We start from the raw sequence: 21,541 nt of genomic DNA, 5'->3' as shown, positions 1-21,541 counted from the left end.
GTGCTCCAATCTTCCCAGCAGGCGGTCCAAGAATAGGCACCCGCCCGTTGCTCTCCCCTTCTGCCCAGGAGGCCTCGCTCATCATTAGGCAGAGCTGTGGAGCAGCTTTGCAAGACCTTGTAAAGTAGGAATGTGAAATTTTCCCTCCATTGCCACCAAGTCCCCAGTGCAGAGCTGCTTCCTGGAAAAGGCTGGAAGCCAGTGATGAGCATCTATCATTGGACATTTTTAGCTTCTACACAAAACAAGCCCACTCCTCAGATTCCCTTCTCTGCCTGTGACAAACAAGCCATTTGAAACCTCTTGGGTGTTTTCTAAGCGAAGCTGCTGGGAACCAACCTCTGGTTAGTTGCCTAATCTCTCTGCAATCAACGTGCAGTCAACCTCTGCCATATCGTCTGCTGGGGCAAGAGATTTGTTTTTTGCTTGTTTGTCTTATATTTGTATACAATTTGGATCTGTAACAATAAGCCTTGTAGGTGGAGATACCGTTCAGTCTGAACCATTTCTTAATTGACAGATTAAACTCTTGTGCTTTTCGACCTCCTCAAAGCGCCACTGTGGGCAAAGAAATAGGAACCTAGACCTGATGGAAAGGACTCCTGAGGTCACCCCATTCATTTCCTGCAGACTGCAAAGCATTCCCCTCTTCAACCAGGGCTCATTCTCTTTTCTCAGAGGTCTATACCAGAGTCCGCCAGTGTTTAGTCTGGGATATAAAGATGTAAAACTTAAACTGGGACACAGTGTGGACATGTGTTAGTGTTGGAAAGATTTCCTGAGAAATAGGAATAGCTGGCCACCTTGTAATACGTGTTCTTTTTCTTTAGGCTGAAGGTTAATATGGGAGGAGCCACATTCAGCTTATTATAGCAATATTATATTGCCAAAATGTAGACTACAAAATCAGAGATAAAGGAAAGCAACATCATCCTTAATGTTAAAAAATTAGAAATAATAAAAATGGCCATCTGAAAATATGAAAAAATACATTTTTGAGGGTCACCTGGACCACTTGAGAATCTGATACAAGATTTATATCCAGTCTCCCAAAAATGCACATACCTAATTCTGCACACAATTTAGGGAGATCAAGGATGCTGCCGAGGACAATCCTCGTTCCTCAAGGATTCCACTGGCAAGCAAGTTATGTTTTGTTTTTCTTTTCCTTTCTAGATTTTATCTCTCTCTCTACATATATATAAATATATAAACATTTTACCTGGTTGTAACCATAGGGTGGCTCTGCTTTACATTCCTTTTTTTCACTTAATGTTATGGCATAAACATGTCCTTATGTTATCATCAATCATTATAATCATTTAAAATGACTTTATCATAGGGCACTTGTACCCCAATGTTTATAGCAGCACTTTCAACAATAGCCAAATTATGGAAAGAGCCTAAATGTCCATCAATTGATGAATGGATAAAGAAATTGTGGTTTATATACACAATGGAATACTACTTGGCAATGAGAAACAATGAAATATGGCCTTTTGTAGCAACGTGGATGGAACTGGAGAGTGTTATGCTAACTGAAATAAGTCATACAGAGAAAGACAGATACCATATGTTTTCACTCCTATGAGGATCCTGAGAAACTTAACAGAAGACCAAGGCAGAGGGGAAGGAAAAAAAAAGTTAGAGAGGGAGGGAGCCAAACCATAAGAGACTCTTAAAAACTGAGAATAAACTGAGGGTTGATGGGGGATGGGAGGGAGGGAAAGTGGGCGATGGGCATTGAGGAGGGCACCTGTTGGGATGAGCACTGGGTGTTGTATGGAAACTAATTTGACAATAAATTTCATATTTAAGAAAAAATAAATAAAATGACTTTATCATAATCCACCTAAATGAGTGCTGTACTTTACATACAGCTTATCCCTGAAAATCTGTTTTACAAAGTGCATCTTTATGCATTTGGGAAAGCAATAACTTTCAAAGGAAATGGTGAACTCTTCTACCATTTTCTTTCCAAACACCTTATGGTGCCTGTCTCTTCTGTGCTGTCTATAATTTTGTGTTTTGTGTGTGAAATTCTAGTATCTAATTTTATTTTTGGCTGCTTTGCCATGTGCCAAACACAGTGAACTCCTCCTGCCGCTCCCACCCCTGCCCCCTAGTCTGTTCCATCTCCATTCACCTCCTCCAAGTCTGCCCTCTGACGGTTGCCCTCCAGGTCTTATGACCTGAGGATTTGCATGAGGAGATGGAATGTCCTCAAGGGCGCCCTTGACCTCCTGAAATTGCATGCAAAATCGGGTGTGTGCATTTTCCAGGGAGAGGATATGGATTGTGTATCAGATTCTCAAGTGGTGCCGCTGACCAAAAAAGAATCATTGACTAGGGCTCTTTTTGGCATTGTTAATCTCGTTCACTCCACTGAGGCTTCTCCTCTGCTTATGGTCAGATTCTAGCCTGAAACCTCCCCTATTTTGATACTCAAGTTGCTATCATCCTTTTCCCCTCTTGCCCCATCTTGCCAAACTTTTTTTTTTTATATGAAATTTATTGTCAAAGTGGTTTCCATACAACACCCAGTGCTCATCCCAACAGGTGCCCTCCTCAATGCCCATCGCCCACCTTCCCCTCCCTCCCACCCCCCATCAACCCTCAGTTTATCCTCAGTTTTTTAAGAGTCTCTTATGGTTTGGCTCCCTCCCTCTCTAACTTTTTTCCCCCTCCCCCATGGTCTTAAGTTTCTCAGGATCCACATCAGAGTGAAAACATATGGTTATAGCAGCGCTTTCAACAATAGCCAAGTTATGGAAAGAGCCTAAATGTCCATCATCTGATGAATGGATAAAGAAATTGTGGTTTATATACACAATGGAATACTACTTGGCAATGAGAAAGAATGAAATATGGCCTTTTGTTGCCAACCTTCTTGAATGAACAGTTCTTTTACCTTCTGTTTAGACCTTAACTTCTGGGTCTCCCTGTCTCATACTGCTGAAATTGCTCTTTCAAAAGGTGATATGTGTCTCTTCATCACATGATCCAGTTTTTTATTCTTCACCTTCTTGCATATGGGATTATTGCCCTTGATCTTTTAATATTTTCTTTCTGGTCATTTGGGTTACTGCCCCGTCCTGGACCTTTTCCTCTGGCATTTCTCCTCCTATGGGTTTCCCTTCTTCTCCTTGCTGCCTGACGGAGATCTTCTATAATTCCCTGAGACGCCTTTTCTCTTTTCTTCTCTCTGGCCATCTCATCCAGACCCATATGTCTGCAGCTTCTACTTCTTTCCTGAAACCTAGGACCATATTTATAAGTGCCATCTCGACACTGAGAGGCCTGAAAGTACCTCCATCATGTCCAAAATAAAATCCATCATCTCGTCGGCGGCTCCTCTTGATTTCCATATTGCCGTGAATAGGATCACCATGCTTTGTCAGTCAGGCACAAAAGATCTGAGTCCTCTGGACTCATCATCCTCCCTTGCCTTCTGTCTCTTCATTGAATCAATCATAGGCCAAGGCTTATGGGACTCTCTTTCCACAGTGCCTCTCTTAACTGCTGTCCTGCTAATTTAGCCTCTTCTTACTTGTCCTCAGGATGGTTAATCTCTTCTTGCTTCATCTCTTTATTTATTTATTTTTGACAGAGAGAGAAAGAGAGAGAGAGACAGAGAGAGAGAGAGAGAGCATGCACAAGGGGGGGAAGAGCAGAGAGACAGAGAGAGGGAGACAGAATCCGAAACAGGTTCCAGGCTCCGAGCTGTAAGTACAGAGCTGGACTGGGGCCAAACACACAAACTGCGAGATCATGACCTCAGCCAAAGTGGAAGTCAGCCGCTTAACTGACTGAGCCACCTAGGCACCCCTCTGCTTGCGTCTCTTTCATAATTTCCTCACCACCTTCAATGCCTTCCACCAAACACTCCCAGATTTGGTTCCCTAAAGCATGTGCCCAGCTTCTTCAATGTCCTGCTCAAGATTCTTCTGAACATTCCCTTATCCACCATATACTTCAAAATTAAAAGCCCTTCAAATTCTTTTTTAAAAAACTTTATTCATTTATTTTGAGAGCGAGAGTGCAAGCAAGGTAGAGGGGCAGTGAGAGAGGGAGAGAGAGGATCCCAAGCAGGTTCCGCGTTGTCAATGTAGAGCCTGACACAGGACTCGATCCCACAAACCGTGAGATCATGACCTGAGCTAAAATCAAGAGTCGGCCACTCAACCAACTGAGCCACCCAGGAGCCCTTGCCCTTCAAATTCTTAATCCAAACCACTTCTCCAATACTCCCCTAAATATACCCCGTTTATGCATATTAACCCAAATAAGGTTTTGGTATTTATCATTAGGCTATATGGACGTGTAAACATTTAAGTTCATAGGATGCTTTTTGAAGCCAAAACTAGTATCATACTTATTCATCGGGTTTCTTGTTTTTCCTCATCCTTCCCTCTCCTTTAAGGTTAGGGTTTGATCCATTGTAATTCAATAAAAGTACCTAATACACATCAGCCTGGCACCTGAAGGGGAAGATGCTCTACTTTTGACATTCTTAAGGTAGAGTCAAAAGCACCAGGCATCTGTGGAAAGTGCAAAAGCTTTCTCTCAGCCCCTGTTTATAAAGTGTACTGGTCAGGGTCTTAACGGGAAACAAATGGCCCACTCAGAAGGGATGATCCAGGAGAGCTTAATAAAAGGACAATTCAAAGAGTTTCAGGAAGACTGAAATGCTAAGGGAGGGAGAAGGAACTGGAGCTGAGGAGTAGTGGTATGTACATTAAGGTGGTACCTCCTCAGCTGGGGAGGATCAGCAGGGGTGAGAAAGGAGGGGAGGGCCAGCCTGGGTCAGACAAGCCACGTGGACCCAGGTTATGGAGCTAGGGACCCTGTGGGGATAAACTTCTGGTGTTCATGGGGGCTGGTTCTTTGCAGCACAACTCCAAGGGCAGAGCAAGCCCCTGAAGGTTGAATAGAGTTGTTCGAGTGCATGGAATCTATAGACTCCAAACCAAATCAATAGTGCTCTCCCTTGAAAACCTATAAATAGTTTCCTGAATTGCTCCTTTGCCTAAGACTGTGGGACACTATTTCCAGGAGCTCTCCTATATGACATTGCTGGCTCCTCTACCTCTATGTGTATACATCAGTGCGACAGTGAACCCATAGGACAGCTGGAGTTACATGTGTGTGCTCACGATGAACATGTTTGCTACTTTCTGTACGTGCCAGTATGCATGCAGGAGGGCTGGGTGGGTGTGCCTTAGACTCTAAAGAAATGACCAAATTCTATAATTAACCCATACCTATTCAGGAGTAAGTGAACCATGCCCCAAGTTTAGAGAAGATATAGGCAGACCCTTCTGAGATTAGAGGATAGGCTTCTAGCTAAGGAGAGGTCAGTCTATAAAACTACCACTTTTCTCAACCCCTTGCAGCTCCTTTTAGTCCTATGAGTACTGCCGTCCCCGTCCCAGAAATACACTGGTCCTGTCTACTCTCTTGGGCTTAAACCTGGACAAAAAATTTAAACCCATCTGCCTTGCTTTTCTCACATGACTGATCCAGTCAAGGGAGCTAAACAGGGCTGACCTTCACGAGTACACATCTGCAAGACGGGGAGCAGAAGCTGTTCAGATTGTTGTTCTCTTGTTTGCCATGTTGCTTTCCCATAGGTTTTAGCAGATCTATCCTTGCCATCTGGGATCCTCTTTCTGGAGGTCACATCTGTCCAAACCTGGGAGGGTTTTGAATATTAGGCCACTGAAAGTAAGTTATTCAAGGGCAGATGGATTCATAAGCTTGGCCTACCAGGTACCTTAAAGAGACCCAGCCTACCCACTCAAATCATTGGAGTGTATAAATCCTATGGGTTCACAGATTATATTTAGGAAATGATCCCTGATCTACCCACTGAGTCTAGACACTCTGTTTCTCAACTTTGAAAGCCTAATTCTCCAATCTTTTGGAATTCACCTTTTCATTGCCTGATGAACCATTTGGATGGCTTACTCGTGGCACCGACCCTTGGGCATGGCGTTGGTGCTGGTCTTTGGGCTGCATCTGCCTTGGGTCAGTGGGATTTACCAGAGTGGCTTACTTCCTTCCAATTCCTACTCACCAGGTAATGGGATCTGGCAATATGCCCACTGCCCCATGCCTCATGCAGTTACTGAAAGAATGGGAAGCATGAGGAGGGTTCCCAAACCACCTGAGGTTGAGTGGCATGACTTTTCTGATATGACTTCCTGACAGCCATAGTCACTGGAGAAAACAGAAGTATGAACTCACTTTTAAAAAATTATATCGAAAGAAAAGAAAAAAAAATTATATCATACAATATTTCAGCAATGAGACCTGAAAAAACTGACCAAAGGTTTTAATAAATTTTTGTCTCCACATTCCCACAACCCTCCACCATGCCCCACACCTTGCTCCATGAATATGAACAAATGTGGAAACAACTTACTGTAAACTGGATTTGGCAGCCGCCCATGATGTAGTCCAAGAAAGAATGCATCTTGTGGATCTGCATTGGAGGAGGAGAGGAAATCGTTTTAGTAACAGCATGATCTATTTCCTTATGGAGTGGAAGCTTAGTCTTTGGCATTAGACTGCTAACCTAAAAGAAAGAGCAGAAAGACATCTGTGGGGAAGAGATAGGTCAGTTGATTTTGATTTGATTTCATTTTTTAAAAAATATATATTTTTTAAAAATCTGCATTTATTTGAGAGAGAGCGCGAGAGAGAGACAGAGTGAGAGCAGGGGAGGAACAGAGAAAGAGGGAGACACAGAATCTGAAGCAGGCTCCAGGCTCCGAGTTGTCAGCACAGAGCCCGATGTGGGGCTCGAACCCACAAACTGTGAGATCATGACCTGAGCTGAAGTCGGACGCTTAACCGACTGAGCCACCCAGGCACCCCGATTTTATTTTTTTTAAGTTTATTTATTTTCGAGGGAGACAGAGACAGCATAACTGGGGGTGAGACAGATAGAGAGGGAGAGAGAGAATCCCAAGCAGACTCTGCATCAGCCTACCGTGGGGCTCAAACCCAGGAAACCATGAGATCATGACCTGAGCTGAAACCAAGAGTCAGATGCTTAATTGCTCCAATTTTGATTTTATAAGAGAGAAAGAAAGCAATGCCTAATTCAGATGGCCCTGTGAGGGCTGCAGCTATTCATGCCCTGCTCCCCTCTTTTGGGTCATGCATGCCTCCAGGGAGAGCTAACACTATATTTTCAAGGGACACCACTGTTTCGGAATTAATAAAGTCTCACACTAGGCTTCACTCTTGCTCCCCAGTCTAAGTTCCAGTCCTGGTAACATTCTTAATACCACAAGTAATCTAGGTTGCCTGCTTCAGGATTGCAGTTACCTGAGAAGGCCTTTACTGGCCGTTTCCCATTCATTAGATTCCTGCCATGCCATGATCAGCAATGACTAACTCTAAGTCAGGGACTTAACATCCATAATTTTATTTAGTTCTTAGGACAGCCCTGTAAAGGTGGAGCTATTATTTCTACTGTGCCATTTTTGTGGAGGAGGAAGTTGAGGCTAAGATCACCTACCTAGTAGAAGGTGGAGGTGGGACTCAAATGGTGGCAAATGGACTGCATAGTCCATCCTTTGGACCTCTGTGCTGGAAGTCAGCATAGTCTCTGTTTTTTGCCCAACCATGATTATCAGTGTTCTCATGTGCCATACCAATTTTTGGTCTTCATTTCTGCTTCCTTATGATTCTGCTTCTTGACCGTTGGTGATATTCATCCATTTATTTATTTAACAATAAATTTTTAAATTTTATTTAACAAAGTCCCCACTATGCACTAGATGCTAGGGATATAGTGATGAGAAAAACAGACACGATACCCACAGTCATGAAGTTTGTCATCTGGCCACTTTAACCTGGACAGTGAGTAACTGTGATTTTTGACCCTCAATTTTCAGATTTCATCTGATGCTCAGGGCAGCTTCTCAGAGACTGACCCACAAGATCTCGTGTTGGTGTCTCTAGGTACCACCTCTAGGTGGCACACATCTCTTGGCAGACTATTTTCAGGGCTGGTGTTCACTTGGCCCCCTGAATAGTGCCTGCTCCTGGCTCCCTTTGGCAATGCTTTGCTTGATGGTTGGGACACCCTACTATTGTCTATGTACCCAGGAAATAAGAACTTGGGAACGAGTTGAATAATATTGGCCCCTAAGCACTAAACTGTAAGATCAATTCATGGAGAATCAAAACAGACTTATCACAGGCATCTTAAGGAGACAGACAACCACCGAAGTGGTTCATCCACATCTTTTCTCCTGCTTCCCTGGGCACAGGGATGTTTTGAATGTGCCTGGGATTTGATTTGTATAGATAGGGGAGATGACTAGAGACAACTGCCTTTCAAAGAAGAGTTTATTACCCAGAGTTCCCCAAAGGGTAGGAGGCATGTCATGCCACTCAGGGGCCACATGGGAAAGCACTAGGGTCAGTCAGAAGGCAGAAAGATTGAGAGGAAAGTGTGGGTGGAAGTCTTTATTGTGTTTTATTGTGGGAAGGAATGAGTGGGGTATGGTAAGCAGTTAAACTGGTTTAGGATTGGAGAGTTTGGATACTTTTGGTGACTCTGGGCTATAGGGGTGGTCTCTAATTATGTAAAGCCTGGACCCAGGGAGATATAGGGACAGAGGAATAGTGTGTGTGTGTGTGTGTGTGTGTGTGTGTGTGTGTGTGTGTGTGTAAGCTTGATAAAGGAGGTGGTTGGGGGTATGGGCTCTGGATTGGTTGCTCTGCATATCAAAGGCAGGCTCACAAGCAAGTTGTTGGCTATCTATAGGAATTAGCTAACCCTGGGAGAAGTTCCTACCCAGCCCACAAGGCCCAGAGATGTTAATGCATCAAAAAAGTATAGAAAATAAAAGACATGATTAATACAATGATCCTAGATGGCCAATCTTAATACACTGATTGGTTCAAAGGGTGGGTATATCAGTCTTTCCTCTACTATTGCTCTTGCTATGAAAGGATGTGCTCCCACAGCTCCTGGCAGCCAGGGAGAAGCCAATCTGGGAAAAGGAAGCTGACATACACAGAGAGAAACTAGATGGCATTCAAGTTGTATATGGTGGAGTTAGACATGCATAGATTAAAATCTCAGCTCTTAAACTTACCATGTGTGTGACTAGTTACATGATCTCAGTTGACAGCAGAAATCTCAGCATTATGATACAAGTTAAACAGAATTCATCATAGTTACTCTCACATAGTAAGTACTCAACCAATGCCAGAATTATTTTCAGATGTGATTTAAGAGATTTGATTACTAGCATGTGGGATTTTCTGTGAAGTTAGAGCCCTTCTGGGAGGAATTTCTAGGCCTTCTAATCTTTCTCCATTGCTTTGTTTTCACAATACCCTTTCGGCATGGGTGAGGCACCACATATAAAGCACTGAACACTGTGACAGGTGCATAGCAGGAGCTCTGGAAATGTTGTCTTCCCCTTTTGGGGGATCTCCCTCTGGTGCTGTCAGGACAGAGAAGAGCCTGACATGTGACCAGGACTCCCCATATTTGAGGGTATGACTGTCTTTGCAGAAGGGATGGTGGCAGTGGGCCACCACAGCTCCAAGACCACCCACACTTATGTTTTTCACTCCACATCCATTATAACATGGACTTTATGTTTTTTATTACAAAAAACACTACACCTCCTTGACAGTTTGTCCCTCTGGCCACACAGTCTGAGCTCTTCCTCCCAGACAGCCCTAGCTTCATACTCCTGAAAGAGAAGGGCTATGTACGTACCTTGCACTGATTCAAAATCACAATGCCTGAGTTCTTATAGTTCTTCTTCTTGGCTTTGTACTTGGGGTTGATGCACTCCCACTGCACCTGCAACAAGAGGGGCCACAGCAAGAGAGCCTGCTTAGGAAGAAGTGGAGTCATTCCATGAAGCCAAGCCCCCAGGTGCTACGGCACATGGATCTGAGGGCTGACAAATGGTTTCTGCGGGATAACCCTTGCATTCTGAGGGAGGGTGGTTAAGGAGGCGTGGCTGAGTGAGACTCTGATATAAGGCTGCCTGGTTCCAGTCCTGGTCCCTCCACTTCCAGCTGTGCGACCCTTGGCAAGTTACTTGGCTCCTCTATGCCTTGGATATCTCCTCTGTAAAATGGAGCTGGTAATTGTATCTATCTCATAGGATTATTGTGATGATTTAATAATTAATCCACATAACACATTTAAAAAAGTGCCTGGTACTTATAAATGCTTCCTATTAATAGGATCAAATCAAGCACCAGAGGGAAGGAAACATCTGTAGACACACCGTTGAGTAACACGCTGTTGAGTCTTAGTGCGTGGGAATTAGCTTAAAAGGTCAGAAAACTGAGAGACAGTGAGTGCTGACTATAGGAAATTAGTGGGGATAATGATGAGTTTGCACAGAACTTCCCTGAGAACTAAAATAATGGAGTGATACATATCACACCAGGGACACAACAGATCTCCAAAGGGGCTTCTCTGAGGGATAGTATCAGAGCTGCAGGAGTGGCTGGAAACTGAGGAGGTAGCTGGGAGCTAAGGGGGGCCTTAGGAGAATAGATATCAACCTTTCAAGCCTACAGGAGACTTCATGTGACAAAATCAACTTCAAGCCAAACATCCAAGAGCCACTGAAAACTCTTGCCCACCATTCTGTGGGAGCTGGATCCTTGGATTTCCACTCAGGAGACCAATTTTCACTCTCTGACAATTAGCGGTATCTGAAAGTAAAGCAATTTCTTTCTTTTTAAAAAAAATTTTAAAGTTTATTTATTTATTTTGAGAGAGAAAGAGAGAGAGAATCCCAAGCAAGCTCTGCATTGTGACACAGAGGCCAATGCAGTGCTCGATCTCACGAACCGTGATATCACGACCTGAGCCAAAATTAAGAGTCCGACGTTAAAGTGATTGAGCCACCCAGGCACCCCCTGAAAATAAAGCAGTTTCTCAGGCAGATGTGAGTGGGGTAGACTGAAGCAGCATTGGCTCCCAGTGGCCCATTCCTCTCAGTGTCTGTGTATTCGTGCAGTTCCCTCCCACAATGACGGTGAGGTTAGTCATGGGACTTGTTTTGGCCAATGGGACATTAGCAAAAGTGGTATGAGCAGAGGATTAAAAAGTGTCTGGGCATTGGGGCCTGCCATCCTCTTGCTGCTGGAAGGTTTTTACCACCATGTAAAAAAGTTTAGGCTGCTCTCCTGGAGAATAAAAGAGTACAGGAGAAACGTCTCGGCCATCCCAGCTGCGGAGGCACAGATGCATGAGTTAGTTCAGCTGACATCATGTAGAATGGTGAGGAGCTGCCCCAGGTGAACTCAGCCTAAATTGCCAACAATTGTGAGTAAATAATGATCATTGTTTTCTGCCGGGAAGTTTTGGGCTAATTTGTTCCTCAGCAACAGATAACTGAGAACAGTAGTTTCTCAACACTGGGGAAGTTCCAGTAGGGACTGGGCAACCATGTAAGAGTTAGGAAGAAAGGAATCTTGTACTGGCTAAGGGCTCTCTAAAACTCCTTCCATAAAAGGAAGGAAATAAAAAGAGAAAGGAAGGAAGGGAGGGAGGGTGAGAGGAAGAGAGGGTGAGAGGAAGAGAGGAAGAGAGGAAGAGAGAAGAGTCAAACTGAAGCTGAAATCAGGACATCTCCAACCGTTTTGTTTCAAAGGCCTAATCTTTCCACCATCATGATGGTTGTCTTTCTTCCCTCTCTTCGGTTCTCTTCTAATCTGCTCTCCATGTGGCAAGCTCTTGATAAGCAAGAATTCTAGCTTGTCTCAAAGCAGATTTAGTGTTTTCAGACAAAGCACCCCAAGCCCCTCCCAAACCCATCAAAACTGAAATTGCCTTTCCCCCAAATCTTCCTCTAATGTCACAGTATGAACAAGTAGTGTGGGGATTTACCGTAACAGAAAGTGAGGCTGTGATGGTTCCTTTGTCGTTTTCAATCATTCCCATTAACCTCAATTTCTTCAACAAAGCAGGGCATAACAAATGAAACTTTGAATGAGTTAGATTTCGAATTATATTAAGAATTATAATGATAGGGGCGCCTGGGTGGCTCAGTTGGTTAAGGGTCCGACTTTGGCTCAGGTCATGATCTTGCAGTATGTGGGTTTGAGCCCCACATCGTACTCCCTGCTGACAGCTCAGAGCCTGGAACCTGTTTCAGATTCTGTATCTCCCTCTCTATCTGCCTCTCCCCTGTTCTCTCTTTCTCTCTCTTTTACTCTCAAATAAACATTAAAAAATTAAAAAAAAAAAGAATTGTAATGATAATCCATGGAAAGTGCACTCATTTCTCAGGCTAAGGCAGACCAGTAGTGGAGGATGGGTTGGTGCAGCCAGACAATGGCTCCAAGGAAGCTGAGTCGGAGCCCGCAGGCACTTGGGGTTTTCATGCCTGTTGGGTGGGAAGGGGATGCTGATGAACCAGGTGTAAGTAGTTTGCATCTGTCTTGGGATAAAGTTTTCAAGTAACTATGGGGTATGTGCCTTACATCTACAATCCCACTTAACTCTCCCTACAACCCACTTTTGTAGACTAAAGATGAGGCTCAGATCATACGGGTGGCAACTGGTAGAGCTGGGATTGGTACCTGTCAGTCCCGCTCCAAAGCCTGGCCTATTAATGCAGGCTTCCACGGGGAGGATCTTGGAGGGACTCTCCTATTTGTTCTTCTTGCAAGTCTCCCTTTTGGCCACCTCAGACTAAGGCTGTTCATGAAGGCCACCCAAGAATTCATCCAAGTTAATCAAGAATTTACCCTGCACCTGCAGAACCATGACTCATAGGAAGGAGCTTAAAAGAGGATGATGTCTCCTCTTTTTGTCTCTGTTTTTACTTACTGAGGTTCCTCAGGGTTCAACCCTCCTCTATGTGTCTCCCTATCCTCCATTCTCTTAACATCAACCACTTCTGTTTACTGACGGCTCCAAAATACATCTCCAGGTAGGCCTCTCCCCTGAGTGCCAGTTTCTCGAACCCCATTCTTGAACTTTCCACACAACTGGACCTCCCTGAAACAAGACTTCCTTACTCAGGAAATGGCACCCACATTTACCCATCTATCCCCCTCATATCCAAACCCTCAACATGTCTTAGCCCCTGTCTCCAAAATCCATCTTAAATCACTCTACTTCTCTCCATCTCCATTACCACTTTGTTAGCCTAAGTCATTATTACCTCTTGTCTTGCCTTCTGACAGATCTGCTTCACTGTCTTCTCTCTACAATGGATTATGTACACAGTAGCCAGAATAATCTTTTAAAAAAGTTAAAATCCGTCATGTCATTCTCTAGCTTGGACTCCTTTGCACCACTGTCCAGTAGAACTTTCTGCAATGATGGAAATATTCTATATTTGCACCAACCAACATTGAAGCCACTAGCCATAGGAAGTGATGGGGTACTTGGAGTGTGGCTAATGTAACTCAGATATTGAAATTGAAACTCAAATTTTTAATTAATTAAAAGTGAGGCTAAAATACATGTAGCTCATGGCTCCTGTCCTGGAGAGCACAAAGCTGTCTCTTTTTCAGTTAGAGGAAAATTGAAACTCTTTTCTTCGAGATATTAGAATGTGCTTTTCCTGGCCCTTGCTTCTGTCTTTGACCACATCCCGTGCATGCTCTCTGCTCCAGATACACTAGTCTCTTTCCACATCTTTAATCACACCAAGCTCTTTCCTCATTCAGGACTAATGTAAGATTCCCTTGGCCTTTATGTTTTTCTCTTGCTTGTTACATGGTTGGCTTTTTTCATCTTTAAGGGACCTCAGCTTAAATGCTGCCATTTCAGATTATCTTTCCAATACCATACCTTTATACTGAATTGGTTCAGTTTTTTACAGCATTTGTCACAAGCTGTAATAACATTTTTATTTTTTGTTTGATTCATGTCTATATTGTACTCTGATGCACAGTCATGACACACCTAGAGCTTGGCGCTTAGTAGGTGTTCCTTATAAATATTAGTAGAATTAGTAAATAAGAGAACATTTCCCATAGTGTAAATGCACCCAAATGGGGCTGAGTGATGGGACCAAATAAAATCTTTCTGGTGATACAGAAAAGTGCCATATCATATGATCCATTTCCTCAGTGGGACTTGAGGATTCATTTCTGTTTGTTTGAAAGCATCAGACTTTGGTGTTTTTCAATGATAATATATTCTATAATTTTACTTTTAACACCCTCTTAGGAGCCTAAAGACGACATGTTTCTCACATTTATTGATTTGGCTATTTCTACTTGTAGAGGAGAATAAGGTACAACTTTATTAAAATTTTTAGAACTCTAGTAGGTGGTATTGATAACTCATTGATTTATTAGCACAGTGGGGCCTGGTTCAACAGAGCAACAACTTCTCTGGCTATCTTCCTTGTTATCCTGGGTGTGACGCACTTATAATTTAGTGTGATTTTGACTATGGCCCTGAAACTCTGCGTGCCTGCTCGTGGGGAAGATCTCTGCGTGTTTCACAAGTTGCTTGCAATACTGGATATTTAATAGAGCATATACACCAGGTTTTGTGGGAGTTATGAAAAAAGTTGCCCTTGATTTTCTAGACCAAATGTAAGTACTCAACAAACGGTCCGATTTAGATTAAGCTTCCATTCTCAAGCATGTTAGTTTATTCCCATCCAGTCTAGGTATATCTTGACCTTATATCTGAAAGAAGAGACTGGAAAATGAGTTGTGACATTTCTGTAATCAGCACCTCTGACCAGGCCGGGTATAGGATCTTATCTCTAGGGAAAAGACCTTTCTCAAAGCCACTGAATGGTCAGCTGTCACTCTTTTCTGCTCCATGGGGACAGTGGGTCCCAGAGTAAGAATGTCAGGTATTTTGGTTTGAGTGCCCCAGAGGCAAGGATTTAAGTGTAAATGGTTCACTTGGGAGGTAATACCAGAAAGTACCAATCGAGGAGTAGGGAATTGAGATGCGGAGGCTGCCAAAAAGGTGTGCGGGTCAGTTACCACTGTGGCCACCAGGGCCTATTCCCGCTGAGGAACCCTGGGAAGCTGCATAGAACACACACTCCGAGTTCTGCCACCTGTGGGGCAAGAGAGCTGGGTATTTATACTCCCTTTTCCCCCATGAATTATTTGTTGAGGGCCACTCCCTAGAAGGAGCTACACCTCCCCTCATACCTCAGCCTCCTGTGGGCCTGGGATGAATGGGCCACAGTCACCAGACAAAGCCCTCAGGCAAAGAGATACAGGTTTTGTAGCTGGAAATTGGGCAGGTAAACACTGAACAGGTGAGAACAGCAGTTCCATGGTTAGGGTCCAGATGACAGCAACTGACTGATCAATTTATTGATATGTGAATGCATGTGTGTCTGAGAGAAATGCAGAGGAAGTTTAGCTTTGTGTCTGGTGCAATGAAATCCCTATGTGCCTCTATGGTATATGGCAGTGTTTGGGTATGTGTCTTGGTATCCAGTGTGTGAGAGTGAAATGGAGAAGCCAAATGAAAATCTAGTGTCCATAATGAAAATTTGGAAGAATCTAATAACTTTTCCAAAGCACTAATGTGCACTGAATGCCACCAAGTCATGGAAAGAATAGTACTACTAGAAGCAGATATTTTGGAAGTACTAGCTGCATGCCAGGCACTCTGCTAAGTGAATACCATGGATTATCTCGTTTAATCTTCACAAAATTCTATTAGGTAGGTATAATTACCACCTTCATTTTTTAAGTGAGACAACTGAAGCACAGAGAAAACTGAGTCACTTGTCGCAGGCTATACAGCTAAGGGAAATGAGAAACATTCTCATCTGACCCCTCGGTTTTATTGACGGAGAAACTGTACCACACAGAGGCAGTGTCTTGTCCAAGGTCACACTGGTTGCTTTGGGTGGGGCTAGTACTAGACTCTAGGTACTCAAATACCCCCATGCTCCCTACTTGTCACATTTAATCAAGTATTGAGGTCTCCCCTCCTGCTGTTCCATGTATAGAGGGTGCTAAGGATGCATCATGAGAGAAATGTGTGGGGAAATAGCATGCATGGTTTACCACCTACCTGTTTCCCTTCCATTGCTCCTCTCATCTCTTTGAATGTCGAGGTGAATTCTCCAATGAAGTCATGTTTGCCATTGGAGTCCCAGTCCCATACTATGCACTGCAAGAGAAAGGAAGTATCTTTTAAAAAAAAATTAAGAATGCATCCACAGTAGCTGAAGGCAGTGTGAACTTTATGAGGAAGAACTGATGAGAGATGCCAAAAGCCCAGCACTCTTAGATTGTGGCATTTGGGATGTAGTATCCCTTTGGTTTCTACAGTCTTTTTTTTTAATTTTTTAATTTTTAATTCCAGTGTGTAGTTAACATACAGTGTTATATTAGTTTCAGGTGTACAATATAGTGATTTCAACAATGCTATACATCATTCAGTGCTCATCGTGATAAGTGTGCTCTTAATCCCCTTCACCTATTTCACCCATCCCCCCACCCAGCTCCCCAGCAATGATCAGTTTGTTCTCTATCGTTAAGAGTCTCTTTCTTGCTTTGTCTCTCTCGTTTCCCCCTCTGTTCATTTGTTTTGTTTCTTAAATTCCACATATGGGTGAAATCATATGCATTTTTCTTTCCTGCCTTTTTTCACTTAGCATTATGCTCTGTAGATCCATCTATGCTGTTGCAAATGGCAAGATTTCACTCCCAGTGGTTTCTAGAGTCTTTACTTAGTCTTGCCACCACAATCTCAAAGCAGCCCTGTGATTCATCAGTGACTAATAATTTGCCCATTTTTTAGATAAGACTAACAGGACCAAAAGGATATGAGTGACTCACTGAAGGACTATCTAGTGAATGGAAATCTGGGATGGGAAGGCAGATGTCCTAACTCCAATTCCAGTGTTCTCCCCCATAGCAGAGAGCCTCCGTGGTCTAGAGCTGGAAACTGATGCCTGACTCCATGTCTGTAGCTTCTACGATGGCAGTTTAGGTTTAATGATTTGAATGGGACAATACTAATCACATTTTCTTTTTCTATTTTTTTTCTGAAGGCAAAAGCATGATGCTAATAATGCTGCATAAGAAGGCAAACAAGTGAAATCTTTTAACTGTACCCATATGAAAAATGGGTAGAAAACAGTGACAGGTAAGTCACACTGGTAAATGTCAGGCATCCATCACAATGAGACACTCACTTCTACAAGAAGGCTCTTTCAAGCAATATTGAGGTTAAATTCTGGGCCCCCAAGCAACACTCTGTAGAGTGACTCAGATTAAATCAATAGCCCTCCCTCTGTTTGGTTACACATACATAGGTAAAGAAGGAATTCTCCATTTTTTCCAGGGTGCAGGTTGTGGAATAAGGTCTCAGTCTCAAGCGCTGTAGATGTCACTTCCATATATTAAGCTAGTGATTTGCACCAAGGAAGTCCCAGACCTCGAATAAGATGAAGGCAGCAAAAGGGATCTTTTACTCCAAAGTTTCCCCTGGAATATTGGGGTTCTAAGAGGCAACCTGTTCCTTCCTCAGGATGCAGACCTCTCTGGCCAGTCCTGCCTGAAAAACCTGACTTAACTCCTTTCTCTGATCTGTGGGATGCCTCAGACCTAAAATGAATTGTGTCCAAAAAGAAACATAATCCCCCCGCCCATTGATTCCTGCTCATTTATTTTCTGTCATGGTGAATTGTGCCAACACTCAACCAGTTGCTACAAAGAGAAAACTGAGTGTCATTCCTGATACCTCGCCTAGTCCTGGCTCCCACACCAACTCCTGTGCATTCCGTCCCCTATGGCTGGACTCCAGTACTGGCTGGTCTCCTTGCCCTCTCTCTTATGCTCCCCACCCCCAATGCTAATCCACCAATCAGGCTAATTTCCTGCTTAAAATAAAAAAAATGCATATAAGCTAACAGGTCTTCTAAGGACTTTCATGATCTGACTTCCTGGATATTCCCAAATTCACCCTTTACAATCCATGCATACAACATTTCAAATTTTCTTTAATATGAAGTTGGTTGGAATAAAAAGCATTTGCTATAAATTTTTTTGAGGCATCTTAAAGAAAAACTAATTTCTCAACTTTTGCTTTCTCTTTTACTGTGGAGGCTATGGTAGATAATTCTTTCACCTGTAAAACATATTAAGAAGTCCTTGTTATGAAGGAGATTGTATTAGAATAAATCAAAATGGTAGAGGTTAAGACAAAGGGAGCTCAACTGCTCTGCTGAATAAAGTAATGTCAAGTTGAATTTTCCCTTTGTAACTAGAGACATAGACATGGGGCCCAGTGGTGTGGGTTGAGAAGAAATTAGGCAAGGATTCATCAGAGAGCTGAAGATGGGCCTGACATTGGGGTTGGGGAAAGTAGGAGACAGGTAAGGAACTTTGGAAACTGTGAGGTCTAATTTTCAAAGGTCAAGTCATTTGACCCTGTCTACTTCCTCTTCTACTAGTCAGGTGCCCTCTCTACTTCCTCTTCCCTGTTATCCTTAAGACTCTAGTAAATCTGCCACCCATTATAGCATTTTCTGGTGGTGACTTGGAGAATAAAGGAGAGGGGCTGTGTCCATGTTTTGGGACAAGCAGACCAGACTGCAGTGTGATATGGCCCACAGGGATTGAGAACTTGGGGGAGAAGGGCTGTGGAGGGAGAGTCAGACAGATAACTCCAAGGAATGGAACCCCACAGAAACACTGGGGAGGTTATCAACTTCTGGAGTACATGGAGTTAGAACTCAAGATATCCTATTTCGGTTTTGAAAGAAACTTCAATCCCAGGAAGTTGGAGAATAACAAGTAAAATTCAGTTGAAACCATTACTCAAGTTACACTAACTTTTCGGTCATTGCATGTTTACTCAATTGGTAGATGCTAAAAGTAAACTACTAATAGTATCTGTTATCTTAACCTTAGTCTCTAAGTGAGGGAAATGTGCAACAGAGTCCCCAGATGATCCAGGATGGACATTTGTGTCTACATGAAAGGATTCGGTGCTGTTTTCAGCCACTGAGATCATTACAGCATAACCTAGTCTGAGAACCATTTAAAGCGCTGTCATAGGAAAAGGTATTTCAATTTACTTTGACTCCAAAAGCGGGGAAGAAGTGGTGAGGAAGTTACAAGGAAGTAACAAAGAATTATACCTGTCCAGAAATAGTCATCTGTGTAAGAGTGAGTGTTTTATTACTGGAAATGTTCAAGAAGAAACTATTCCCCAAAAACGTGGTAGAGAAAGCCAAGTGGAGAATGTTATAGAGGACTGGGTGGGATGTTCTTTTGAGTTTTCTTCTCCCTTGGAGATGCTAAGATTATTTGGAGCTGTATAGGTTGCAAAATAACCTATGTCAATGAAAGGCTTAGCTCTTTCTGATGGAAATGATAAGCAATGCAATGTTTGTTAGGAGTGATGAGAACTCCCTTTTTAATTCAAAGTAGGATGAAGTTCTACCTCATTTATTCTAATGGCCAGGGGAACCAATCAATGAGTCAGTCATTTGGAAAAATCCGTTCAGAATGTGTATTATAAATATCACGTTGTTGAACACAGTCAGTTGATCTGCAGTTACTTACAACCAGGTGTTCTTCTCCCTGTTTGCCAGTCCCTCCCTCCTTAGACGTTTATGACATGGTCCGGGACACAGAAAGAAAGAAGGGCAGTTCTTGGGACCCTGTCTTTAAAGCTCATAACATTGCCTGGTCATAAATACAACCATGGGACACCTGAGTCTGACACTCAGATATTCTTCTATCTCTGGGGAGGAGCAGATAAAAAGACAAAGGGGGCAGAAGCACATGAGCGAGAAGAAATGGAAGCAGCCTTTATAACACTCTTCTGCCTTGACGAAAGAGGTAGGAGTCCCTCCTTCCTGCCTCCCTAGTCACAGTATAATACAGAAAAAGCAAGAGAGGATGTATGTAGAATTTCAGTCTGCCACATAATCTTAGGCAAAAACCACATGTCACTCTTTTTTTGCCCTCCCTTAGATTTCCTGTCATACTTTAGTTAGTTACCGTCCCCTCCCACCTGCCAACCACAGCATTCAGGATGTTTGTAATGTGCTATATGTCAGGGGCAGAAAGGGAGTGACCACTGAAGCCCCATGGACTGGAGGCTGAGTCAGGCTTGACGGGACTCTAATCCTGGCCTCCCCGGGGCAGGCCCTGTCACTGACATGGGCCCTGCTTCTTCGATTGGCTAGCATGTCTCATTATGGCAGACACAGAATTCTGTTTTGACCTTTTTCAGAAGGGACCCTAAAGGAAGGAAGACAGTGAAGCAGAAAAACAAAAACACTTTTTCCGTCTCTCCCTGCCATGCAGCTGGCTTGTGACAGCTCCGAGGAGGCTGACAGAGGAACACATCTTGGTGCAAAGTAAACAGATCAACTGCCCTGCAGAAAAACCGAGACAGAGGCAGGATTCTTGGTGTGAATCAATAAGGAAGCCTTGACAGATCTGTGAGAGGTCAGCAGCTGGAGACTCTATGAGCCAGAAGTCTTCTCAAGTCCCTGCATCTCTCAGTGGAATTTAGCATGCAATCTTATAATGTCTGAGTACCACAGACAGTCCAATCAACTCCTTCATTTTACAGAGGAGGAAATGATGGCAGAGAAGTGAAGTGGCTTCTGTGCATTCACCCAGTGCAGGGCTGGGACTAAAATCCAGGTGTTCCATGTCCCTCATTTCACAGCTACCACATAAATGGAAAATTATAATAATTGCAACATATATAGTGCTTACTGTGTACCAGGCACTATTCTGAGCACTCAGTTTATATAAATTAATTTTATATATGAAAACATACATATCAACTCATTTAATCCCCAGAACAATTTATTGTTATGCTCATATTACAGATGAGGAAACTGAGACACAGAGAAGGAAAGTAAATTTCCCAAGACTACTCAGCTAACACTAGATAATCTCCGAACTAAAAGAAGTTCATAGCATGTCTTAGCTGATCATGTTTTATGAACTCATGCCACTTGGTTTATGGTCTTTAATCCTTCACGATAACGTTGAAATGACAATATTATTTTTACCATTCACAGGTAATGGCCATTCACAGGCTTAGAGAGGTTAAGTGACTTGACTGGACACCTAGAAAGTGACAAAGATGGATTTGAATCCAGGCGCCTGATGCACAGGTGATATATTTTCTGTTATACCATACTGCCTCTTAATGGAAGCGGAAATTCAGAATTTAGGTCTTGTTAGTTTGCTCTGTGTAAACAACTCCATTCTGTGATTGAAACTATAAATTATTAGGATTCTCCAAAGCTCAATAAACACACCAAGCAACAGAGAGAACCTGTTCACTGTTCCCACGCAAGGAGCCTCATCGATAGCAGCGTGCACATTGTCTCTGGGGTCCTTAGCTTGGTCTGTGAAATGCATGGATAGGTGCATCTTGAGGGTCTGTACTACTCCATCCGGTTCTTATTGGACATTTGCATTGAGCCCATTAGAAGAAAGATATGTCATCTTATTTTTCATTAGCCTTTTGTGATGGTCAGTTTTATGTGTCAACTTGGTGAGGCTACAGTCCCCGGTGACTTAATCAAACATTAATCTAGGT

General features: G+C 43.1%; 1 protein-coding gene across 2 annotated transcripts in view; it reads right to left on the bottom strand.

The window, feature by feature from the left end:
* Positions 1–21,541, bottom strand: part of CPNE4 (copine 4) — a 672,331-nt gene that overhangs the window by 29,438 nt on the left and 621,352 nt on the right. For both annotated transcript variants that reach the window (XM_042956642.1, XM_015539940.2), the window contains 3 exons: positions 16,028–16,126; positions 9,758–9,844; positions 6,428–6,487 (listed from right to left, as the gene is read on the bottom strand). In XM_042956642.1, coding sequence (XP_042812576.1) covers positions 6,428–6,487; positions 9,758–9,844; positions 16,028–16,126 — 246 coding nt within the window. The remainder of the gene's footprint in view (positions 1–6,427; positions 6,488–9,757; positions 9,845–16,027; positions 16,127–21,541) is intronic.

Source organism: Panthera tigris, chromosome C2 (assembly GCF_018350195.1).
Source record: "Panthera tigris isolate Pti1 chromosome C2, P.tigris_Pti1_mat1.1, whole genome shotgun sequence".
Lineage (NCBI taxonomy): Eukaryota > Metazoa > Chordata > Mammalia > Carnivora > Felidae > Panthera > Panthera tigris.
Note: the sequence above shows the minus strand (reverse complement) of the source record. Positions and strands in the feature narration are given on the sequence as shown.